Source organism: Carassius gibelio, chromosome A14, assembly GCF_023724105.1.
Source record: "Carassius gibelio isolate Cgi1373 ecotype wild population from Czech Republic chromosome A14, carGib1.2-hapl.c, whole genome shotgun sequence".
NCBI classification, from domain to species: Eukaryota; Metazoa; Chordata; class Actinopteri; order Cypriniformes; family Cyprinidae; genus Carassius; species Carassius gibelio.
The window spans coordinates 4,591,005-4,617,114 of NC_068384.1; the positions used below are offsets into that span (position 1 = coordinate 4,591,005).

The following is a 26,110-nucleotide window of genomic DNA, read 5'->3' on the forward strand; positions in this document are numbered from 1 at the left end:
AGGAAATGTATCTTGTTTTAAGTATATTTACACACACACACGCACGCACGCACGCACGCACGCACGCACACACACACACATGAACACAGCATTGACCAGTTGGCATTCAGAACATGCACCATATGTTTTGATACTGACTTTGTTAAAAAAACAAAAACACCTTGATCAGATAATGATCAAAAAGATATCAGTCACTTTAGTATTTATCAGCTATCATGTGCCATTCCCCTGATGAAAAACACATAATTTGTTCATTTTGAATAGGGTGAGAAGAGTGAATGTGATAATGGAAGAAATGTAAGTGATAACGCGTGGCTGACTGCTGACCTGAATCTTGTGTTTGGATTGATCAGTGCTAGATTGCTATGAAGCAAACCGTTTTACCCAAACATGTTTACATCTCTACAAGCTGTGACAAGACAGTACCACAGTTTAATTTGATTACATTTTTATCTAGGCAGTGATATTGACAATAAATCCATAATAACAAGCAAAGGCATGTTTTTCGATCAGAACCCAGCATGTTAGCCTGGAAAACAGTCTCTGTTGCCTTAGCATGTATAGATCAAAGAATCAGTGCAAAGCTTTAGTGTGCACAATAGGTAACATTCAAAGTGAGCATTTATATTACACTTTCTCCAGCCTCAGTCACACACCTGCTGCATATGCAACCTGTCAGTGTCACATTAATCACCCCGGGTTCACTGTAACAGTACAGCAGGGAAGGAGGGGGACTCTTGGAAATGGGAACGAAGCCCGGGAGCTTTGCCTGGGCCCAACACACCACCCACTGTGAAAATGTTCCACCATAGTATTCTGTGTGCATATAAGGCAAACCTTTGCTTGCTGTATTATATTACAGCATATATTGGAAGCACAACATAGAACAATATAAATTAGCACAAAATAAATTGCAGGAACATTTAAAAATAAAATAATCATATATGGTAGAACATTTGTATAAATAAAGTGTGTGTGTGTGTGTGTGTACACAAACACACATTTTCCACCATATTTACATGCATATTAAAATTTAACACCATATGTATTCTATGTGAAAACCATTTCTTGCTAAATTATCTAATATACATTTAGTTATCTATAACTATCCATCACAGATTGAATTCATCAAGCTTATAAGAAACTCTTCATGTTTGTATTAAAGCAATTTCTCGTATGACACACTTCATGTTTTATATTCTCAGACTGTGTTAAAAACACTTGAACTCAGAGAGCTTATTCAGCATATAATGCAATCATTTCATTTCCCACAGTCAAATATTTGTGCACTTCACAGTTTCTGCCAACAGAGGGCCAAATAATAAACCTAAATGACCCCATGCTGGCAAAATCCTTAAATGCCCCAAAGTGTCTCATAATTTGCCTATTCTCTGCTAAATGTAATTTCTTGAACTCCTATTAACGGGCTTTTGATAAGTCTTATTACACCGTAAATTACATTTGAAGAGCTGATCCAGAAATTAATTGAACACGTTGTTAAATGAGCACAATGCACTGAATTGAGGAACTCTGCACTACACATAGAATGTAACACTTAAACATCATACTATGTTGTATTATCAAATTTCAGAGCTGGCTCAGGCCTTTCACTGGCCCTAACAGTAATAATATTTGCTTTGTAAATGGCCTTTGAATGAATTTCAATAGAAAGTTCAGCTAAAGATGTGACGAAATCACATTTAACGCATTTCAGACCTGCTCAGTGGAACATTGGAAGGTGTTCAGAGAATTTATTGACCACTGAATGATTTTTAGAGCATGCTTTGTTCAGTTAATGTTATGTCAACATTTTTACTTTATCATGTTAAGCAATATGATAGGCATCCTATTTACGCAAAGTTCTAAATCTGATTCACTTACAGTAAACAGACTGTCAAAACATCTCCCTGCAACAGGAATTTAATAGACAAAATAAATGGGATCACTGACCTTTAACCTCGATCAAATAATAGGTAACACTTTAGAATAGGTAACACTTGCTAACTATTAACTATGACATTTTTCTCAATAAATTCTTCATTTGCTGCTTATTAATAGTTAGTAAGGTAGTAGTTAGGTTTAGGTATTGGATAAGATTAGGGATGTAGAATAAGGTCAAGCAGAATAAGGCATTAATATGTTCTTATTAAGCGCTAATACATGGCTAATAATCTAGTACTATGCATGCTAATAAGCAACTAAAATGTGTTACCTATTCTAAAGTGTTACCATAATGATAGTAATTGGTAAAAGGCAAACACGACAAAACATTTTAGCAATGAATCATTGGACACAGAACACTGCACACTAGGAAAGTGGAAAGTGAGACCAAACCAGTAAGGAAAAACGACATTTGTGTTTGATTTAGTGATATAAACAGGGGAAGTACTAAATGTTTCTCTCAGGGTTCCGCCCCTGGCAGCTCTGAAGTGCACGTTAAAGAGCATGCTTTTACTCCCTTCCTAACTTGGCTCCGCCCTGATCGTGATGTTGAGGGGAAAGTAGGCGGGATCTTTTTGTGAACTGCTCAGCATTCTTCACCAATCAGAGAGATTCCTCCTCCCTCCTCTCCAGCCCTCTTCTCCATCCCTCCACCTCCTCTCTCGCTGTCTGCACTGTATGCACGCACAGGGGCAGGAAAAAGTCCGGGGCAGGAGACAGCGAGAAGAAAAAAAAAAACAAGCAGCTTCTGGTTCTTCTTTCAAACGCATTCCCGCTGCATCAGGCATATAAAAACCTCACACACACTCTCACACTGAGGAAGAACACAACTGCTTCTTTTCCCGTGGCACCTGGCACACTTGCTCGCAGAAGGTGGACGAGAGTAGGAAGGAGGCGTGCTTGAAGATCACCTGGGAGCAGGTGGAGGAGAACCTGTCACGGCTACCGTCTGACTCCCATGAGGGGGAACTTGACCTGATGTCAAACGAGGAGTGCCGTTCGCCCATCGGCCTGGACTGCTGCAGCTGCTGTCTGGATCTGGCCAATGGCTGCGAGCCTGAGCCGGGTCGAGAGGGTCACACCAGCCTGGGGAGCCCTACGTCCGTCAACCACTTCAGACAGCTCCGAGACCAGCTTCACTTTCAGAACCTAAACACAGATAAGATCAACAACATCATGAGACAGGACTCGCTAGAGTCGGTGGTCCGGGACCCCTGTTACCTGCTCAACGAGGGCATCTGCAACAGCAACATTGACCAAACCATGTTGTCCATACTGCTGTTCTTCCACAGGTATGTGAAACTTCTCTTGTATGTCACACACCTGCTTCTGCACAATCATCTAAAACCACAGACATCTCTGCCAGAGCTGTGATTGTCAACGTTGGGATGTTCGAGTTTGATGACAACAACATGCTGTGGTTTCACTTATGTAATTCTGACCATCTCCTGGATGACGGCTCATGAATGACTTTAAGTATCTTTTTTTTAAGTGTTAACAATACCATTTCATTTGAAGCAAGCTCTTTTAATGGGTTTGGGTTGTAATTCATCATTTATTAATTGCCGACCACTAAGCCAACACCAATTAATGTTACACAATTTCAATATAAACATCAGACAATACTAGTTATTACCAATTCTTGATAAAAACATGATTAAGGACCACGCTCAACTGTGTTATTTAAGAACAGGGTGGCTTGCAGTCTCAGTAGGGTTCCAGGAATGTGTAGATTGGTATGAAGAACATGCCTTTAAGAGGATCTTGAGTCAGTCCCATTTAAAGTTCTCACTTCTTAAATACGCCCCATTCATTGCTCACCAGGTTCATGCAATGATTGTGTGCAAATATTCAAGCTCTTTTTTTTATTTCTTTTTTTTTTTTCACATAAAATGCATGCAGATTTGTTTTGCCCCAGCCAGTACGATTTGCAAAACACCCATTCATTTACAAACTATGGGGAATTTACATACCATCCTGGCATAGTCTTTCACCTCATAGCTGAAGTATGCAGCAAAACAAATTCCACTCCGGATAATATGCATGTTTATAAAATTGTATAGTCACAGGAGTTTCCAAAACAGCCCTGGATGCATTTAAATCCCATAAACCTTTAACACTTGCTGCAGTGTCATGTTTGACAGTGTGTGTGCATAATATTGAATTTTGGAACAAGCCGATGTGATGTACGACATATTAAACTCCGGACAGCCAAATCCCTAACAATCCTCAAGAAACAACCGAAAACTCATCTCTTCCACGAGCAATCATCTTTTCTTCTTTTCCAACTGACTCTTCACAAAAAAAAAAAATTAAAAAAAATTCTTATTTTCCTTTATCCCTTCCTGTTGTTCTAGCATTTATTGTTTTAAACAATCACCAAAACCAAAAGCATATTTCTCGTGCTTTTTGCCATCTTATAGCAAATGTAAAGTGTCAAAAATGAAATGCAAACCATCCACAGCAGGTATTTGGCAAAACTAGCTAATAGAGATCAAGCTCAAAGTGTATTATTTTCCACAAAACCATGCTCTCCAAACTAAAGAAACATACAGTACACCAGGATAGTTTGCTAATCTGATAGTGTTTGAAACGTTTAGTCTGCAGAAGAGTTAGAGATAAGGCCTAGTGGAGAAATAGACAGCTAAAGCCAGGTATTAAAACAAAAAGTCAGAACTATATTTAATGGACATTTGCAGCCAGATGATGAGAACGTATTCCATGTGTTGTTACTGTAAAACAACACCTTTGGATTTCACTTTAGAAATATTCCCTGTCAGCGTAGCAGAGATAAGGGTTAAATGTTTATAGGTAGCCTGTCATACTGTCTTAGTAGCTGATAATTTTTTTTCTTTGACAGCAAGACACCGCATATCTGCTCAAATTGCTATCTTAAGTTTTGACAGCAGTAGTTAAATGGAGTAAAAAGAGTCAGCAAATCATTTTTTACTTGGGTATATACAATTCATATTTGAAACTATTGTAAATGAAAAGATCTGAATGACTAATAAAAGAAGCATGGCATGATAAAGTAATAAGACGTTTCATATGAAAAAGGGAGTTCCCATAGCAACACTTGTTGTAAATGATATTGTCTCATGATATTGCATTTAAGAGAAAAAATACACATATGAAAAGTAGAGCTGTAAATTGAATTTTTTTCATACTTTAATGTGAAATAACACTTTAATGACATGATATGCAGATCATGAAATTATTTGTTAATGCATAATTATGAAATTAATTAAAAAGAATAGATAGAAAAATGCATGAAATAAATAAATAATCCCACAGCCCAGATAAATATCTAAAACAAGCATATTTAAATGTCCTTGTGGAGTCCTAAATATGATGCAATAAATATTAAAGAGCCAGTAAGATGACAATTCTAAGCTTCCTATGACTGTTTATAAGTCCTGTACATTAGGTTTAAATCCATCCAAGGTTAAAAAACATTGTCATTTTGTCAAAATATCATTTTAAAATTACCTCAGTTCTCAGAGATCCCCAAACGGTTCGCGCGAAGCTGTTCAAAAGATTCCGTTTCCTTAAACCCCACCTTTCGGTTGCATACTGTGTTCTGATTGGTCAACTAACATAGTCAGGTTTGATTGGTTGTTCCGGACACAACTTCATGGTAAACAATGCGTTAGCATCTTTTTGGGTTGAATTTTGTCTTATTCCTCTCACCGCGAAGCAAACAGTAAAATAAAAAACTTGAACAGTCTCGCTGCTTTTTCTTCTGTGTGGGTGTATTCAAGCCGCGCGCTTCAGTTTGAATATGAATAGAGCGTTCAGCGTGGGGGCCTGGTCACATTAGATATAGTGAAGGGAGACGTGAAAAACAGACGCGTTGTTTTCATATGGATTACTTTATCACAGAATATCTGTTAGCAGCACTTGTTACACTTCATTTTAATGACGTGTTTGTAAATGAAAATCAGAACAGATAAAGGCTGCAGACAGCACACATACTGATAAGACGCTACTGATAAGACGCTCGGGAGAAAACAGACACATAACTTCATAATCATACTTCGCGTTGTAATTCGGAGATGCTTGTTGGTCTAAATAAAGTTTGTAATGAACCCCTTTTTTAATGGCCAAACACTTTGAAAATCCAGCCTTGTACTCACCGAGATTAGAAAAGCAGTCATCAGTGAAATTTTGTGAACACAACAAAAGGGATTTGTTGTACTGCTCTGGTATTGTGGTAAAAATGAATTTTAGCCATTGGTTCTTCTGATTTTCATTCTTTGGCAGTGAAAATAAAACAAACTTGCCTTTACAATTAAAAACACATTGTCTCCTCGACATGATGCTATCACACCAAACAGAGCGTCTGTGTGGGGGGGTGGGGCAGGTCATAGTTTTGTTTCTCCCAAGACGGTAGGCGGAGATTATTATGCAAAGTGCTCCTAGTGACATACATAGAGATGGGCAAAAGATTTGAAATCTATAACGGCTCGTTTCAGCAATTCAGAGTCGACTCCTTACTTTAGAAGCCAATAACTTTATAAATCGTGTACTTTTTGGTTTAATTACTTTGCACATTGTTTACACTGATGGACAGCTACATCATACACTGTAATAGAGGTAATTTTTGATTTCCCATCTGTGTGGCTCTTTAATATGATATGCAATTTAAATAGAACCTTATTTATGGTTGTTCTGATTTTTAAAATGCAATAAAGTTGTTGCTTAGGATCTAATCTCACATCTGTTTTACGACAGGACAATATACCTCTTAACCTTACTAGGATGCTTTTGAGTCCAGTGTGCCAGTTAATGTTTCGTTTTCTTTATCGGGGTGTCCTCAGTTTTTTACGTGGCAGTGAAAGGTTACAGTCTACATAATTAGCTTTTCTTTATGAGCCTGGTATGGGGATATAAACAGGAGCAGTCTGCATGGGACCTCTGGCCAAAAGACTCTTCACAGTCTCAGTTACTAAACACACAGAGTTCAACAGCCCTCTGTTCTAATATCATCAAATAGCCATTGTTAGTCTGTACACCAACTCATTCTTGTATTACATGACAGGAAATGCTCTTCTTTTTCATGTTGGACGGACGTTCTATGCCAAGGGCTACTTTCCCAGTGATCCCAGCATTTTTTCTAAAATAGGCACTGTAGTGTCTGAGGATTCCTTTCTCTCGTTCTTACACTGTATAATATTTCATACTTCACACTCCTTGCAGACTTAATACTGACTTGTTTGTGTTTCACACAAAAGTTCCTGATGTCTTAAGAAAGGAACATGGTGTTATTGATGGAACAACGATAAGAAAGGTGTGGCTGTTTAATATTACGTAGAACACAGACTAACAGAGGTCCTGCTAACAATACGTCCTGTCCACTAAACCCTCAGATATATTGCTAAAATGCCTGTCTATATACTTAATATGCAAAAATGTAATCCACGTCTCCAGACACGCAGAGACATGGATCCAGACATGCCAAGCTGAACAGCTCATGATACACTATAGTGTCAGAGCCAGCATTTCTGGAAATTATCCGTGGGGATTTAAATAAAAAGGTGTGTTTCTGGTGCCCGCAGAATGGAAATTGGTGATTGCATAACACATTAAAGTGCACTATATATATATATATATATATATATATATATATATATATATATATATATATATATATATATATATATATATATATATATATATATATATATTGCATTAGTTTAAAATATATATATGTTCTAACTGCTCAAATCAACATTTAACACCAACAAACTCATATTTAAGTTCTAAATATAGTGCAATTAAAAAAAAAAAAAAATGTTATGTAATGCTCATATTGATGCAAGAAATATAAGACCGAGAAAAACATATGAACAAAGAAGAAAACGAACGAGTTTTGTTTCACCATATAAGTCAGGAATGTAAACAAAACTTTTAAAGATAACTGATAATAAGATTGTTCACCTGCACAAAGAAACTGACACATTATTGGTCAAGACTCTTGAGTGCAACATTCTACATCACAATCCAAAACCAAGTCCAAATGCAGGGTGTGCAAAATCTTGCAAAACATCATGAAAAGACAACACTGTGTGATTCTTCAAGGTCTATGCTAATGTGAGATAACATCTGAACCCTCAGCCTTGCCCAGACTGACCCCAGTATCTCTGACCAAACAGATGAACAAACACAAGTCAGAACTGCTCGTTCTCAAACCTCCCTCCAAGCCAGAACTTTTGGCTTCTTCTTGAAATTTTTTTTAACACGAATGCTGAATATGTGCTACAGAGATAGATAGATGGATGGAAGGATGGAAGGATGGATAGCTGCTCACTCATCTATCGCATACAAAGTCACATGTTTGTCTGCACACTTTGTGTCCAGCCAGAATGAAATAGGGAGCCACAACTAATAAAAGGCATCCAGCATATCACATGAGGAAAGAGAGCTAATGTTCGCCACATGAGAGCTATAGCTTTTTATTCTTTCTCAAAACGTTGAAGACTTGTTGAAGCAGAGACTAGAGCAGTCCCTATCAATATACCTAAGTAGTACTGATATGCCAAAAAATGCTAACAATGAACCTCTGTACCCCGCCAAGTCTACAGAAGAGGACAAAAACGTATCAGAAGATGAAACTATTTTCCAAGGGATCCTCCTAAACCCTGCAGGACATTTTCCGGAAAGGAACACGAAGCAGACTGTTACATAAAAGTCCAGGGGTCATGAGGGTCTGGTGGTTTTGGCTGAATGGTCTTCCTTTCAATGTTGTTTTGAGAATGTCAGGCGATTTCTTCACTATTTGCGTGAAGAAATCAAGGCTTTGAGAAACCCCAGGCCTGGAACCTCTGAGCCTTATTCCCATCCATCCCTGGCTCTCGGTGGCCTCACAGGCGTATTTATTTGACACGATCATCACTACAAAGAAGATCAGTTATACATGCATTAAACCACAATCTGAAGACACGATTAGCACTCCCAGCTGTGTCAACAGAAGCCAGAGCACTTCAGTCAGACTTCTGTTTCAAAAGAACAGCAAAACTGTAAATGCTGATTGGATCAGATTTGGAACAATCAGCGACAATGTGACAAATTAATCACAGACTGCAATGCTGTGACATAACTTTTAGTTTTTGTTCATTTATTTAGCATTTTCTGGTTTAAACACAATCAGATATTTTGGTCCCACTTTATATTAGGTGGCCTTAACTACTATGTACTTACATAAAAAAATAAGTACAATGTAGTTATTGTGTTCATATTGTATTGTAAAACACTTTTGCTGCTATTGAGGTGGGATAGGGGTAAGGTTAGGGAGAGGGTTGGAGGTATGGGTAAGTTTAAGGGTGGGTTAAGGTGTAAAGTATGGGTCAACAGTGTAATTATAAATGTAATTACAGAAATTAAATACAGATGTAATTACATGTAGGTTTTTTTAAAATATAAGTACAATGTAAAAACATGTATGTACATAATAAGTACATTGTACTAAATTATTAATTAAAATGTAAGTACATAGTAGTTAAGGCCACTTAATATAAAGTGGGTCCGATATTTTTTTATTTTATTTATTTTTTAATATTTTGACCTTGCTACTCAGGGGAACAGACCCAGTTTTTATGATTTTATGACAACAATGTCCAAACAGTACAAGTGACAAGAGTCACTGACCCATTCAATAAACTGATCCATTCAAATACATTTGCTGAATTCTTGGCATAGAAAGAAAATTATTTGCAAGTAAATAGAAAACCAAAGTACATAGTATTCCAAATTCAGCCATTTTTTATTTATTGAGGAATGATTCACCATTCACTTAACTTATTCATTCATTCAGAAACAAAATGTATTCTCTTTATGACTGAATAATTTACTTAACGAATTTGTTCAAAAACACTGATTCATATATGAACATCACTACATATACTGGCTGTAATTGATTTTGGAAATTATATTGTCAAGCTGCATACATCAGTGAGCATGTCTCATTTAAAAAAAAAATGCAAAAATTAATTGTTACCCTTGTGAGCTATAAATTATTGTAATTTCCTTTCTAATTAAATTGTTCTAATGTAATGGTTATTACTCAATATTAATGCTGTGTGATTAACTGTATGAAAGCAAAAGGGGAAAAAGAAAAAGAGTCGGTGTACATATCCAAATCACTAATTGGGCTCACTCAAAAAAAGAAAAAGAAAAAAAAGGACCAACTTTTTAACCTATGCCTGGTAAACACCTGACTAGTCGAAAATAACTGAACTGTTTTATTAATAAACTTTCTGGATTTTTCAATGTGCATATATATATATATATATATATATATATATATATATATATATATATATATATATATATATATTTTTTTTTTTTTTTTATTGTGCCTTTTGTCTGAATATCCACATGGTTGTGATTTATAACCCCCAAACAGCACTGCATCTTGTGTGATATTGCTTACGGCCTTTGCTATATTTCAAAAGAATCATTAAAGCTGCTTTAGTCAGTGAATAGCAGTACAGACATTCTGTCTGCCTTAGATCATGTGCTATCAATTTTGTCAATCATAGACATAAAGCCTAATGAATTGATAATATCCCCGCTAATTACTTGAGTGAGTGTGGCCTTTTGATGTAACACACTCAATGCATTCAGTCATGCAGCTGGTCTGAAAATGAAACCTTCACTGAACATTTGCATGATTATTCGGATTATGAGTCCACATGTGCTTCTCAATGTAGCGAGCACTACCCTTAACACAAGCTGTTTGTAATAAATGACTTGCAGACAGTAGATGAGGTGTTGTAATAAAATGCAACAGGTGGATCAAATTTCTCAGTGGCTTAACAGGTCAACTGTCTTCATGGCAGAGGCTTGTTCAGTAATTTACTTGTCATAGTCAGATAAACATGCACAGAGGTGTATAATATCCATTTAATTGGCTAACTGAATAGCAGCATTGTTGAGACTGGGCCGGTGGAGAGTTGACAGTGAGCCAGAGGCTAGGGGCCAGTCCGGGCTTTGTTGTCTGGTATAAGGTGCTCCTGTTCCCAGAATCTGGGTTCAGGGTAGTGACAGGCACTGTCTACAAGCCCACCCAGCACTGGCATTCACTGATCCAGAGCGGCCGTGCTATAGCCATAACACAAACATACTTATTGAGGGCACTGGAGTGCCTCAGAGTTCATGATCTGGGACGATGGACTAAATGCTAAGATAGGCTAATAAAGAGACATTGTGCTGTCATATAATCTAAAAGGGACCAATTAATGTCACTGACAATCATGTGCTGTCATTTTTTAAAATGGAAACAGGTGGGGTTCATTCACCAATGAAAAGGGAGTCTTAAAATATTGTCTAAAATGCTACTTTATCAGTAATTGGTGGTATTTGTAAAGAACAGGTGAAAATAAGCAATGAATATTTTATATACACGGTTAAAATGACTTTATTTCTTCTGTCAAACACAAAAGGAAACAGTTTGAAGAATATACCTGTTGCTCTTTTTAATGCAATAACAATGAAGGCTTTCAAGCTTCAAAAAGGATGCAAAAGTATCATAAAAGTAGCTCATTTGACTCATATGCTGTATTGCAAGTCTCATAAGAAAATTTGCTACTTTATTATTTTTTGGTCTTCGTCTCCTGTGAACTAATTAGGAACTCACTCAAAATAATCAACTCATGCACGAATCATACACTTTTATTTCTCTCATAAGCACGAAGAAGAGCTAAGATGGATTTGTCAGTTAATAATGACTTTAATTGTCTGTTCGTAACACAATCCTATTGTACAACTTCAGAAGACCAGAAATATGCTATCGATTAAAATGTTTTTTTTTTTTTTTTTTTTTTTTTACATGAATATGCCTACCTTTATTCAGCAAGGACACGGTGAGTTTCTCATAAGTGAAAGTCAAAACATTAGATTGTTCCAAAAAATTATCAAAGAATTAAAGAAAATTGTACTGCAGTTTCCACAAAACTTTTTTTTTAATCAAGATTTCAAAAAGCTTTTAGCATAATAATATTTGTTTTTTCATGATCACAGCTTAATTTTTTTTATTTCTACTATGTCTCAAAAATTTTTTTTTTTTTTTAAATGTATATATAATGAGCATATGTGAGACTTTTACCAACACAAACCTTGAATGGCAGTGCACCATCTTTTGTGTACCAGGTTTTGGATGACACAAGAGTAAGTAAATGATGACATAACTGTCATTTTTTGGGTTAACTATCCCTTTAAACAGTGTTCAGGGTGTCTGCTGTGGGGTAAATGTTGTTGACTCTGACAGGCCTTCAACAAAAATGTATGTCCAAAGTATTAGAAGAGAGGTCAGATCATTTGCTTGTGAAATAAAACTGCCATGGTAGCTTGTGAAACAGCCTCACGGGGTCATGGTTTGTTGATTTGACAAAACACTCTTTGGATGGCTTCAGCTGTGTTTACCTCAGGGCAAATGTGAGGTCTGATCATGTTGAAGTGGCTGCCAAGGCAGACATAATAGCATTTTAATTGCAGACATTAGGGACTGTATCCTTATTTCCCCCAAGGCCATTTTAATTGAATATACTCTACACAACACCTTCGCTGCAGTTAAAAGTGAAATGACAGTTATTCTATTGTACAGGTTTGTACTGAATATGAAAAAATGACATGCATAGGCTGAACATAGATGATCGCACAAACTCTCAAAAGATCTGCGGCTGGAGTTTGATTTCATCCAAGGCATTTGTTTTCATGACCTCAAAAGTCTCTGCTGGTAACTGTCTTGAAGTGAAATAACTTTCACCACTTCCAGTGCTTTCAAACCTTGTGTAATGTAGTAGAAAGAACAAACAATCCCTAGTCCTTTTGCCTTTATTTTAAAGATACACCAAATATTTTCTAAATTATTATTTTTTATTAATATAGATTTTTATTAAAATGTGAATATGAATAATAATTTTTATGAAATTAGACTCAATAATTTTTATTTAGACTAAATAAGAAACCAGTAGGTGTCGGTAAATGTCTTGTAATTGAGGCATTCATTCATTTGATTTGTTCAAGCAGCTGATTCATTCAGGAATTATGTAACTGTCTCTTTTAATGATTGGGCCATTGAATCATTGATACAAAAGGATTTGTTCAAACCGCGGATTAATTCAGAAATTAGGCTTGTGCGAGATGCATTCTGTGTGTTGCTCGGAGAAGCATAACAGTTCTGCTTTGACTTTAATAGGTAATATTTATGCCAGCCAAATAGCGAAAACAGACAATTTTGTGTTTAAAATATAACACAATATTAACTTCTTATTTACTGAACTGTTGAATAAAATTATATACACAAACTGACAGTTGTCATATATTATATTATATTATATTAAACTGTGCGTTTATGAAAATTAGAGACATTTATTAAAGAGAAATTTATTGATATTTCCCAGTAAATTTTGTTTTGCCTTCATTGTTTATGAGAATGGAATGACATGGAAAGCATCAGCAGGAGTTGTTTATATGATGATACAGAGGTGAGCCCTGTGAAATGTGCTTGGCCTTTATTGTCTTATCTTCTCACACCCTGCCAATGACGTCCATTGAGATAATGACAGAACCTGTCAACAGTAGTCTGCCCTCTGCAGCGTTTGCCCTTGTTATATCAGTGCCCGTCAGCCCATATGGGCCGAGCTGAATCTGTGCATGACTTAGGCCTTTCTCACACCGCATGCAAAGCTCCATGTAATTATTTTAGCACCCATATTAACAGATTATAGCATTCACAAAGTCCGCCCTAGCAGAGCAGTTCTGCATATCAGGAATGTAGCAAAAGGTGCAAGTTGGGTTTCAGTGCTAAGTCTATTTTTTTGTACACATAGTGAGCCGTACTCAGCAGAAAACTTGTTAAAATGCACTATATATCTATTAATCAAAATGATCTTTTGCAATATGGGGTTTTATGAAGGAACCTAAAATAATAGCGTGAATTACTCACCCATTGTTGAGTCAAAAGACATCTTTCTAGCTATAAGTTTCTGTATAGAACTACAAATGAATGTACATAAATGATAAGAATTAGTAATATACAACCTTAAGGATCTATATCTTAACTGGCACTTTTTGTCAGCGTAATTTAATGTATCCTGATTGTTTCAATCATTCAATGACTGAATCAAGAACACTGTACTGTTCTGCTGTGGCAGAGCAGGCCTCTATGGAAACTTCTATGTTTTTCCATTATGTTAGTCTGTAAGATTAACCGTGACAAGCCATGGGTCATCATGGTTTTGTCTTGACTGGTCTGGAACATGGTGTCCTCCGAAACACCTATAGAGTGAATGAATCAGCCTGCAATTACAGCTCATCCTGCTTGGCTGCAGTTCTGCGTAAAGCTTCTGCACAGGGTTGTTGTGTAGCATCCAGGAGATCATAGCTCTACTTATGGACTTTGTCCAGTAGTCACCAGTCACATGTTACAAACCAGCCAAGTGGTCTCTGCACTGGTGTGTAGAGCATGTGTACAGCAGGTTGCAGTAAAATATGTGTGCACATTGCTACGTAATGAACAATTTCCAGTCCAAAACAGCCCTTTCACAGTAAACAACTCTCTGTGATTTGGTTTCTTAGGTTTGGATGACTTAAGTTTGAAGGAACTTGGTTTTTCAAAACCCTAGTCAAATGCACCGGAACTTAGACTATATTTTAAGCAGTGAAAGCTGAGATTGTTTTGTGGTGCATAAAGTTGCCAAAGTTTAATGTTGGGAACTTTGAGTCAATATACAAAGCTTGTGAAATGCATATCATATACAGTGTTCAAAAATGAATAGAACTGAATTTACCTTGTTGTATTCAATCAGGATTGTGAATATGGTACGGATGCCACCCACATTAACTTAAAACATACATTGAGTGGTTGTTTCAACAACCCCAAAGCATTTCTTTCCATAAGCACGCAATTCAATACAAATACAAATGTCAAGCCTGATGAAGGAAAGGCACTGTGTCTTACCATAAACGCAGAATGCTTATCCGAAGGGATGTTGACTAATTGTTAGACATTGCTTATGCTAAACAGATATTACTTACAAGGTTTATTTATGTGGGTTTAAGGTTTGTTGCCGACAACAACACAGATTCATCACTCTGGATTTGTTCAGTTGAATCGACTTGTTTGCTTTAATAACCCAAAGTAGTTCTTAAGAAACCCTACTCTCCTTTTATCGGAAAAGTTTGGAGCCTCCTGGAAAGCCTTTGTAAACCTCTTTTGCTAAGTATCCTCCGTAACATGCCCATGCCAGTAGACCGCACTTTAATTCTTATTGACTCCAACAGACACTGTGATAAATTATAGTTCAAGTTCAGTCTTGGGTATCTTGTAAACTGGAAGTGGTTGCGCAATCCAGCAACAACAAGGATAGGTGATATTAATTACTCTTTAGCTTTTTTATTTGTAATTTTTTTACAGTCTGGTCTGTAGAAAGTTTGCATAAAAGAATAGGAAAATTGCTTAATATGAGTTTTGCTCTATATAAGACTTTTGATAGTTTTGTGAGAGGAATAGACCGAAATGTAAAACTTTATTCATTGAAAACATTGTTTATCCTCTATTAATGAGTGTTTATTACAAAAGTAACAAATGTTTTCTGAATTGGTCATTTCACAAAACTGGTCTGAATAATTTGTTGCAAATTTATCGGCCATTTTAAATTTAATTTAATTTAAGTTAATATAAATTTTTAGTCATTTTAAAGCTGGGTTCCTTATTTACCTTTATTAAATGTACAAGTATTGCAAAGTCATTCTTCAAAGAAAATCATTTATTTCATTTTTAGGTGAATGTTCTCTTGAAGTCAGAGAAGACAAAATATGGCACTGAATCAAAGCTGTGCACAAGACATACTTTGTAACCCATTGTTTACAGCATCTGCAATGTTAAACATGCATGGCTAGTGTTAGCATGTAGCTTATTTTTGCACTTTTGCGTCTTGTGTTTGCTAATTACGGTGTCATTTATTACATTTGCGGTAGCATTCTTTCTGCTGATATGTCATGAAATGGATCATCACGATGGGTTGGTCATGCAAGCAAATGCAAATAGACAAATGAGTAAACAGAACATTGAACTCTGGGACAGGCTAATGTAACTTACGAAGCTCTGCCAAGAAATCAAAGAGACTGGGATCTGGAATGTGAAACATGCTGCTCTTAGCCTTGTCCAGAGGGGAAATTGGGTTCTTGTTGGATTTAAACTAAAGAGCTGTGGTTCAAATCTGAAATCTCCCAGGGCCAGCAATTCATGATGTGTCATTTGGTGAAGAAAAAGGGCAGCTCTTATGTCCAATAACCGCAAAGAATGTTTTAGTGATCATAGACTAGAACATACTTATCCAGAGACACAACAGGGTGAGGAGATGTGAGGAAATTCTGGATACATAGAAGAATACTCTTGTGAAAGGTGCAGTGAACTTGAGTGCCTTATGACTTACGTGACATAACCATATTCGATGCTCATATTTTTAGAAAACCAGAGAGCATGGGGTTATGTAAGCTCCACACTGAGCTAATGTATGTTACTCCATATAGGTGTACCATATATAAATATATGCATGCTTTGAGAGGTTCCTGTTTCTGATTTCCTGGATCTCAGCAAGTATAGTCTTCTCAACACCAAGGTCATTTGAAGGATTATGCTCTTATGGGCTAATTTGGGCATCTTGTAACTGAATTGCATCCAGAAACTGATTTGTGGTGTCCTTTATATATATATACTGTTATAGTATTGTATATAATTTCTAACAGTCTCCGCAACAATGGGTTAGATTTTCACTTAATTGTACACTAATGCTCTATTTGAATACAATTTAAATTGAATTTTATTCCTGGTAAGGCTGAATCTGTCATTACATATTAGAAATCATTCTAATATTCTGATTTCTTAAAATTTCTTATCGTTATCATTGGTGATATAGCAAAAGAGTTGCATTGCTTTAGGTTACATTCAAAATAATAATTAGTTGTTATTTAGTAGTTAGAGATAGATGTTTTATATTGGATTATCAGAGGTTAATGTACTTATCATCAGTCCAAAGTTCTGGATGATGTTTGGACTCATAGGACATTTATATTTTCCTCTAAAACAAATTTTTTATTTCAAAGTGATATGCCAGTCCACTACAGCCCGGACACATGGAATTGATTGTAATGCTTGCAAAGATTAAAAAAAAAAAGAGAGAGAAGATTTTCAAGGCAGACATATTCATAGCTGTTCATTTTTCTCTTTGTTGCCTAAACAAGTATTATATAAGCTTTATCGTGCATATGCTTTCATGGAAATTTGTACTGTGGATGAGACACACCTTTCTATTACGTGCTAACTAACAGTTGCATTACTAGAGCAGACTGTACCTGAGGGTAAAAGACTGGACTTGTATGAGAAAAATGCCTTGTCATGTTAAAAAAATGGATAGTAACTTCAACAGTGCTTTGCACATCTGCTCTGAAGAGGAATCCATTATGTAAGCATGTGGGCAATAGGCACAAAAGGATATATATATATATATATATATATATATATATATATATATATATATATATATATATATATATTAAGAGTCCATGGGCAAATGTCTACAAGAGACATTCTTAGCACATTGACATTCTAGACAACGTTATCTTTCAGGTTTTAAGTGTTGCCATGGTCACCTGGAGAATCATGGGTGAAGGCCCATCGGGGCTTTTGTTCCCCTCAATTAGTATTCTAGAATAAGTTCCTTCCCTTCCACATCCTGGCCAAGTGCAGCTCGCAAAGGGGGTCAGTGGTGAAGAACAGATTAAAGAATTAAAGTGTGTGCCATAAGCTGATATAGATATAAGAAGCTCATGTCAGCACTGTCAGCATTTTCACTCATGTGATGGGAGACAGCTTTATAAGGATGAATGTGGAATTAATTCTTGTATATCTAAAGTATAACCACAATAATAGTCAGCATGCTTTATCCTCTAAAATATATATATATATATATAAATAAAAGTAAAATAATTCAATTATGCATATAAATTTGAAAGAAAAATGATAATATTTATTGGTGGAAATACATAATGGGTTGCTTTGCATACTTCCACCTTGTCTTTCATAAAAAAAGCATTGAAAGTAATTGTGTTTTGAATCTTTTACCTAAAGAACTGGGAGTACAGCCAAGTCCACTATCAGAGGAAACACAGCAGAACAACAGCTGTGAAAGCCCGCCCTCTTTCTCTTCCTCATTTTTATTTATTTCCCTATTTCTATGTGCACTCACCGTCTCCCTCGCTCTCTGCTTCTTCCTTTCTCTCACACACTCACAGTCATCCAGATCTTAAAGAGACACAGGACTACATGTAAGATTACATCACATGTCCATTTAGATCTTGACAAATGATATAACTGCACAAATCAGATAAGAGAACTATATTTGTGTCACCCATACTTCAAACTCTCATTTCATACACTTTTATCAGCTCTCAAAGAATAGTAGTAACAACAACTAAAGCAAAATAAAGAACACTTTTCCCATTTTTATCTAATTTTACTTCCTGAATGTGATATTCTCCACCAAAACAAGATATTGAGTGTTGGGCAACTGTAGAATAACAACTTTTATTTGATAAGTTCTTTCAAAATTACTATTACACATCAGATATAGTGCCATCACTAATACAAACACAAAAAAAAAAAAAAAAATGCTTCGCTGGTTAATTTATCACAGTATATTACGTTTAAATATTGAAATTAAGTATTATCTTATTTAACATCCAATTAAATGCTTGTGTTCCCAGTACTTCATATTTCAAAAAAACATTTTTAGAAATAAGATAATTCTGAATCCTTCAGAATACAGGAATAAAACAAAACAAAATTTTGGTGAATGAAAGTGCTACTAACTTTTAGAAGATTTTGATAAAATATATGCACTGTTTGATTGACAGAAGGACATGCACCAGTGAATCTTTCACAACAGAGTGTCTATTATAAAAAGTGAACAGGTTCAGTTTCGATTTCAAGTTGCCTCTGAACGTGAAAACTTGCAGGATAACAAATTTAGTTGCTTGATTTTGTTGGACACTATCCACTTTGTTTTCATGAGAGCAGAAAGAGTAGCTAGGGTCTTTCACTGCAAAAACCACAACTTCCATGCCAGAGTCTATCACGAAGTGCCTAATAATAGGGCCCATGTACACCAACTTCCTTGTTGTCCTCATTTGAGGTCCATGAAAAGTCTCTTCCTGTGCTCTGTTTATTTAGGCAGAGTTTCTGAGAACCTGCTGGTGAACATGTTTAGGTCACAGGGCCGTTTGAAGAGAGCCTGGCCTTAGAGGCTCCCCCACAGCCAGATGCATGCTGTCTAGAGTGCCGTGAGGACAGTGAAGAGAATTCTGTTTAGCAATGGAGAACGGCAAAGTGGTTCATAAACAACAAACAGGGTGAAGGTATCCAGGTAGAAGTGATTCACCTTGTTATAACCCTGCAGTGTCACACCAAACATTCGCTCATGCCAGAAATAACATCTGAGCCAGACACAGGCAAACATTTACAGACATGCAAAGCACGGAACAGGGAGGGGCATAAGCAAAAGTGCAGACGGGATGAGCTTAGTATGTAGACAATTGCTGAAGTGCTTGACCTTCACGATCTGGAAAAGGTGTTCAACTCCGAACATAAAGAAATGCTTTTAGGGCAACTGAAGGTGTTGGAGCACAATTCTGAAATGACCGCTATATTGCAGTCTGTTGTTTGAGCTGAGGTTCTGCTTTTGTCATGTTACAGCTGTAATTCCAGTCCTTGAACTCTCCAGATGTGTCCCATGGTTGGGGCTGTCATTGTGCACTTTTGCAAGACGATTACCAAATCATTCCATGGAAATTTTAAATGTATAGTACACCCAAAAATTTAAATTCTGACATCATTTACTCACCCTCATGATGTTACAAACCTGTAAGACTTTTGTTCATCTTTGGAACACAAATGAAGATATTTTTAATACAATCTGAGAGATCTCTGTCCCTCCATTGACAGTCTATGCAACCACCAATGTCGAAAAACTAACCCATATGAATTGAGTGGTTTAGTCCACATTTTCTGAAGAGACTCAAATGCTTTATATAATTAACAAAGTCCATATAAACATTAATCAATGCACACATCAGTTATGGCAAACCGAAGCTCAAGCATGCTAGCTTGATGTGTGAGAACCAATGCGGTTCATTCTGGTGTGTTTCGCAGCACGCTTGTGCTTCTGTAAGAACCTATGATGTTCATTCTCATCTGTCATGCAAGTACAGTTGAGCTTCTGTTTATGTTTCTCTGATCAATGTAAATATGTAAATAAAAGCCTAAATTGAATCTGATCTTCATATAAAGTGATCGAGTGTCTTCAGAAAATGTGGACTATTCATATGGATTCGTTTTACAATCTTTTTGTGAACTTTTTGAAGCCTCAAAGTTGTAGTTGCGTAGACTTTCACTGGAGCGACATACATTTCTCAGATTTCCAAGTGAAACAGAATATTCAGTGAGAAAAAAGGGATGGGACTTTTTTTTTCTCCTTTGGAAATGGCTAAATTATCTAATAGCCCACATGGAGTAAGTATGGAGCCCCTAATATTGGGAAAATGAAACAGAAGGAAGAATTATATTTCAATGCATTTGCTTTCACTTGCAAAACATACTGTATGCACTCCCTCAGAAACTTTGCATTAAGTCCCTTGAGAAAATGGTGATGGATATAATATGATGTTAGGAGAAACAACTTTATTTAAATGCTTTTGTGAGCAGTCTTCTTTGGGGAACACAAAATAATAAAGAAGCGAAGCGAACTTAAAAGTTTTGTAAGCAAATGCAAAGTTTCTCAGGGGGGCGCAAGCTTTGTGAGTGAACGTAAAACATTAATTTTTTTTTTTTCCCCATCACCATGTCCCTCGAGAGGCTCTGTAGTATTGTCAAAAGAACTGTAGTTATTCCATTGTAGTTAATGATTACAAGGACTCTTTTTATTAAGGATACTTTGCTTGGGTGAATCATTCACAATAACACTAGAAACATGGCACACATCTTATTATTTGTTGAGTATGCACTGAGGAAATAAGTCGAATGTTAAAATACATTATGTGGTAATTCCTTTAAAAAGAACTCAGAACAGAACAAATTTAGACGCAGCTGCTGTTTTAAAACGGCCTTCTGCACTTCTGCATTACTCTGGGTGTGGCAGTTGACTCAGTTCACTGTTATGTAAAACCATGTCTGTGTGCCGGCATATCTGAAAATAACAAAAGAAAGTAGTATTTTAAATATGAGTAAGGGCCATACAGAGATATCAGCTTCTGTAAACTTGGAAAGCTTCGATAGTGTAGTGACATACTGTATGAACAGGATGTCCTTCACTGATTCTGATCTTTAGCGTTCTGCAATATATTAGATCTGATCACTCCTATCCAGTCGCCTTTTTAATAATATCTAATAATATTATAGCAAATCAAATAATCAGTATAGTGGCTAAGAGAGAGAGAAAGTAAAACTCTTTGCGTGCAAATACACTGAACTTGCTTGTGCCTTTTGTATTTGCATTCAACTGAAACAGGCTTTCTAATAAATGCCTTGTTTTTACAGTGACTAAGAACTGCAAACAATGTCTCGAAAGACATTCTTGACGGCATTGATCGGTTTCAATCTCAGTATTTGGAGTTCGCTGGGTAGAGTCAAACTGTTGCACGCAGAAATGGTCTTTCAACACACACTATTGGCACATTACGGAGGAAATTAACAGTTGCGCCACGTTTGCCCACAGTATTTCAGTACAAAAATCAGAGTGTTAGTCAATAACTCCACAATTCAGTTTAGTCAAGCACACTATCTGCATTTTAAAGATCCAATTCGGTTGCCTTCATTAGTTCTGTACATTCAGCAGGTTGTGTTGGTCTGCTACATGTAAGATCAGAAATTCCACCATGCAAAATACATTCAGCACAAATTGGTGGGTGGGCATGAAACATGACTTGATTTGCATGATTCATTCCCAACGATGCACGTTAGATAAACTAAGATCATCTGAGGCCAATAGGTGACCTCACATGAGTTCAGAAAAGCCTGGTATCATGTTGTGTATGGTGTCCACCTCCCCTGACTGCTCTGAGCATTGCGTACTTCTGAAAAAGTAGCTGCATGCCAGCAAATCACCATTTTTGGACAACTTTCTCAGGTCTGACTATGCTTCTAGATTGTTCTGGAGATATGCTGACAGCTAATTGGCTCAAATGCTGCCTACGTGTAAAAAAGCCTGCACATCAGATAAAAAACATCTCTGCACCGTTCAGTTGACCTACGCATTTCTGTCCGGTTGGTTGACTTTGATCAAAGCGTTTGCGTCACTGCCTCTGCTACCTTCACATGTATCATCTTTCAGTTCATCCCTTTTAACGATTTTAACGAGATTAAGAATGCACGATGCCTCAAGATAACGCATTTTCATTCTGCAGAGGTAATTTCTTGAATGCACATGCATAACAGTAAATATGTGCACAATCACCTGTGCTCAGGAGCAGGCGGCGGTTATGGCTCAGGGTGAACAGGGTTGCCATATTTCTGGGAAATTCCTTTCTTAGCTAGGATCCATTCATGATGAAGACAGAGGAATGAGTTTGGGGATGTGAGTTTGAGGCAGCCCAGGTGTAGTAAATCTTCCCTGCCAGGCTGTCAGCTTTATTCAGACTGCAGCCAACACATGAATCTCACCCGGACTGATATAGACTGAGAGGGAGAGGACATTATTGTGTGCTGTGATGACAATATGCATGCGAGATAGCACTATTTCTTGACCTTTGCTCCTGCTCCTTAGTTATTTAGACATCTTTGTTTGCCTTAAGGTTTACGGTTTAATTGTGTCAAAGGCATTTTGTCTGGGTTGTCTTCGGAAACTGTCCGATGACAACGTCATATGATTTAGAGGACAAATTATTTCAGTGCAGATTATACAGTGCAAAAAAGTAAATAAAGAATGATTGTTCTCAGGATGAATACAGATGCTTTGGGTGATGCCCTTTTATTGCACAGATTAATGCAATTATGTTTTAAATGGATATACTTTTGTTTTCAATCCTTATTGGTCACAAAGAATACAAACAGACATGTAGGGGCTGTCTGAATAAAGCCTGGCAGGGAAGATTTACTACACCTGGGCTGCCTCAAACTCACAGCCCCAAACTCATTCCTCTGTCTTCATCATGAATGGATCCTAGCTTAGAAAGGAATTTCCCAGAAATATGGCAACCCTGTTCACCCTGAGCCATAACCGCCGCCTGCTCCTGAGCACAGGTGATTGTGCACTTATTTACTGTTATGCACACACACACACACACACACACACACACACACACACACACACAAACACACACACGCACCTTATGCTCCACCTTCCTCCTGGCATGTCCACTTATCTTCTGAGGCCAGAACACTCAGGCTTTGCTTGTATTGCTGCAAATACAAGTAATTGCTTGCCTCACACACTAGTAGATTTTAGAGTCCTTCCGATCACAAACTTACTGGTGCTCTTCCTAGCCAAGCCGGGCCAGTGAGAGGTATCGAATAATATGACCCGTGAGCAGACATGCACGAGTAAGAGCTCTGATGCCTCTCTGCAAAAAACAATAAATTATTATTTAAGGGTGTGTGCAGCCGTACAGCCACATCTGGATTGATCTCTTTTCATGTCTGCACAGCAGTGGCTGCTTGAACACACAGATCATTGGTACTGTACACACCACACAGAGCCGAGGACCGAACCATTCACTTTCACCCCTCATATTATGTGAGAAATTAGGATAATCACTTTTATAGCAGGAGACTGGTCATATTTATACATCTCACTATACCAATTTGTTAATGCATAAATAAAAGTTTTATTCATCATAACCTTATGACCAATCTTCTGAGGTTATGCTTATATTAATAATTATAATGATGACAGTTACATCATCAGTGCTGTATCTCTATGGATATCTATGGCAGACTAATTACTACTAATAACTGTGCAGAACGGTCATTTTTTGTTGGAGCGTGGGTTGTCCCACTGGAACCCATTATTTTGATTTAAGTTCACATCTTGGTGCACATTTTCTGAAAAGGACACAATCTTCTTTAATGTTATGTCAGTCAGTGTTAAATTTTCTCTTCTACCTAGTTTATTGCCAAGACAATAATATTCGTAGATTTACGCCAAGAAGCATTTTTTGGAAACAGTTTGTTCCTCCAGTGATGCATCATACTATGCTAGCTAAACAGCAAGTTACCTTGTTGTAGGGGAAACAAACCCCAGGCTGACACAAAATCACTGGCTCATTCAATTGCATGACTTTAGGGCAGGACTATCTGTTTGACTGATCATCGAAAGATGAGGGAGTGTTCAGGATTTTAGGAATTCCATTTAGTGACTTTACCTTTAACACCACTTAAAGTGTTAAACTCATTGACACTCCCATTTGGAGAACGCCTGACATAACTGAAACTTTCTCTACCCTACTTCATGTGTTACTCTGGCATTTCAGACTTTAATATGCATTAGTCAGACTGATGCAACTGGTTATGTAACTGAAAATAGAGACAGTGAACAGAAATCATTTTCAGAACATTTTGCATGCGCATTAATAAGACTGCAATGTGCATTGAAGAGAGTCAAAACATATTTGTATCTAAAAAAGATACGTTACATAATATTTAATTGATCCTATTAACAAATAAATATATAAATCAGCATATTAGAATGATTTCTGGAGCATCATGTGACACTGAAAACTGGAGTAATGATGCTGAAAATTCAGCTTTGCGCCACAGGAAATAAATAAATAAATACTAAATCACAAAGCCCACATTTTTAACTCTATTTTGTTTTATTTTAGCAATCCTGGATGATCCCATAATTGTTGTTCGTGAATTGGAAAATAAATACATAAAAAAAAACTTGTATAAGACCAGATAACAGGAGATGTTATTGGGTAAAGACAGATGAGTGCATTTGCTGAGACGACACAGAACTGAAGCTGGTGTAAATATCTAGCTGGAATAGTGGCTGTGAATGTCCGCAACAGCCTCAAGTGGCTGACTCAATGTATAACAGACTCTGGCTTTCTGTCATGAACAAACTGGGTCTCTAGTGGAGACTGTGCAGAATTTCCATGAAGCCAACAGAGTAACCACAGAGATGTTAATATAACCCATAGGCACTGTGTCCAGACTGAGTCTTGTCTAGACAGATAACAAAGCAACAAAGAAGGTTGGATATGTGACCCACCTGGGCCGTAAAGGTACAAACATGATAATACTTGCTATATGAGTAGAGGGGGTTTTATAACTGTTCAAATGAAGTCTTACATAAGCAGCTCCTCAATGCACTATGATAATAGTGCCATTGACATTCTGACCATTCATAATTTCTCAGTCAGCCAATACACGAAACTGAGTGCCTGAGTGATATAATAACTTGTTTTGCACCTAATTTCATACAATGTCAATGTGAACGTGCATTGATGAGCAGATTATCATTATTTTAAAATAACTATGTGCTTTTATTCAGCAATGATGCATTCAATTAATTAAAAGTGTCAGTTAAAACATGTATAATGCTACAAATGGTTTCTATTAAAAAAGTAGAAGTCTTTTTAACTTTTATTCATCCAAGAATCTTGGGGGAAAAGTATCATGATTTCCACAAATATTTTAAGCAGTAAAACTGATAATAATAAGAAATGTTTCTTGAGCAGCAAACCTTAATGATTTCTGAAGAATCATGTGACACTGAAGACTGTTTATTAATACTTAGAATATACAAATATTAGGAAAACAGTTATTTTAGTTAGTTTTTTTTTTTTTGTACATTATTTTTATTTTATTTTATTATTTTATTTTTATTATTAAATGCAGCATTGGTGAACAAAAGTAGCATTCTTAAAAAAAAAGATAATAATTTAAAAAAAATTATGAATTAGAATAAATCTTACAATCCCAAACTTCTGAGCGCTAAAAGTCCTACAAAAGTTCTTCATTTATCTGACCTAAATTCCCAACCTATTGGCTGTTTAGGGCAGGACCTGGCAGTATTAACACTCAAGTAAATCAAGTCAAGGGTTCCTGTGAAAGTGCAATACATGGGAAGCCATCCTAAGGAGAGAAAAAACAAGCATTAAAAAAATGGAA

General features: G+C 36.6%; 1 protein-coding gene across 1 annotated transcript in view; it reads left to right on the plus strand.

Annotated features, from left to right (window-relative positions):
- Positions 1-2,617: 2,617 nt before the first annotated feature.
- The window catches only part of LOC128027307 (TSC22 domain family protein 3-like), a 30,518-nt gene continuing 7,025 nt past the window's right edge, over positions 2,618-26,110 (plus strand). Inside the window, exon 1 of the mRNA XM_052614775.1 lies at positions 2,618-3,233. Coding sequence (XP_052470735.1) covers positions 2,920-3,233 — 314 coding nt within the window. The 5' untranslated portion in view covers positions 2,618-2,919. The remainder of the gene's footprint in view (positions 3,234-26,110) is intronic.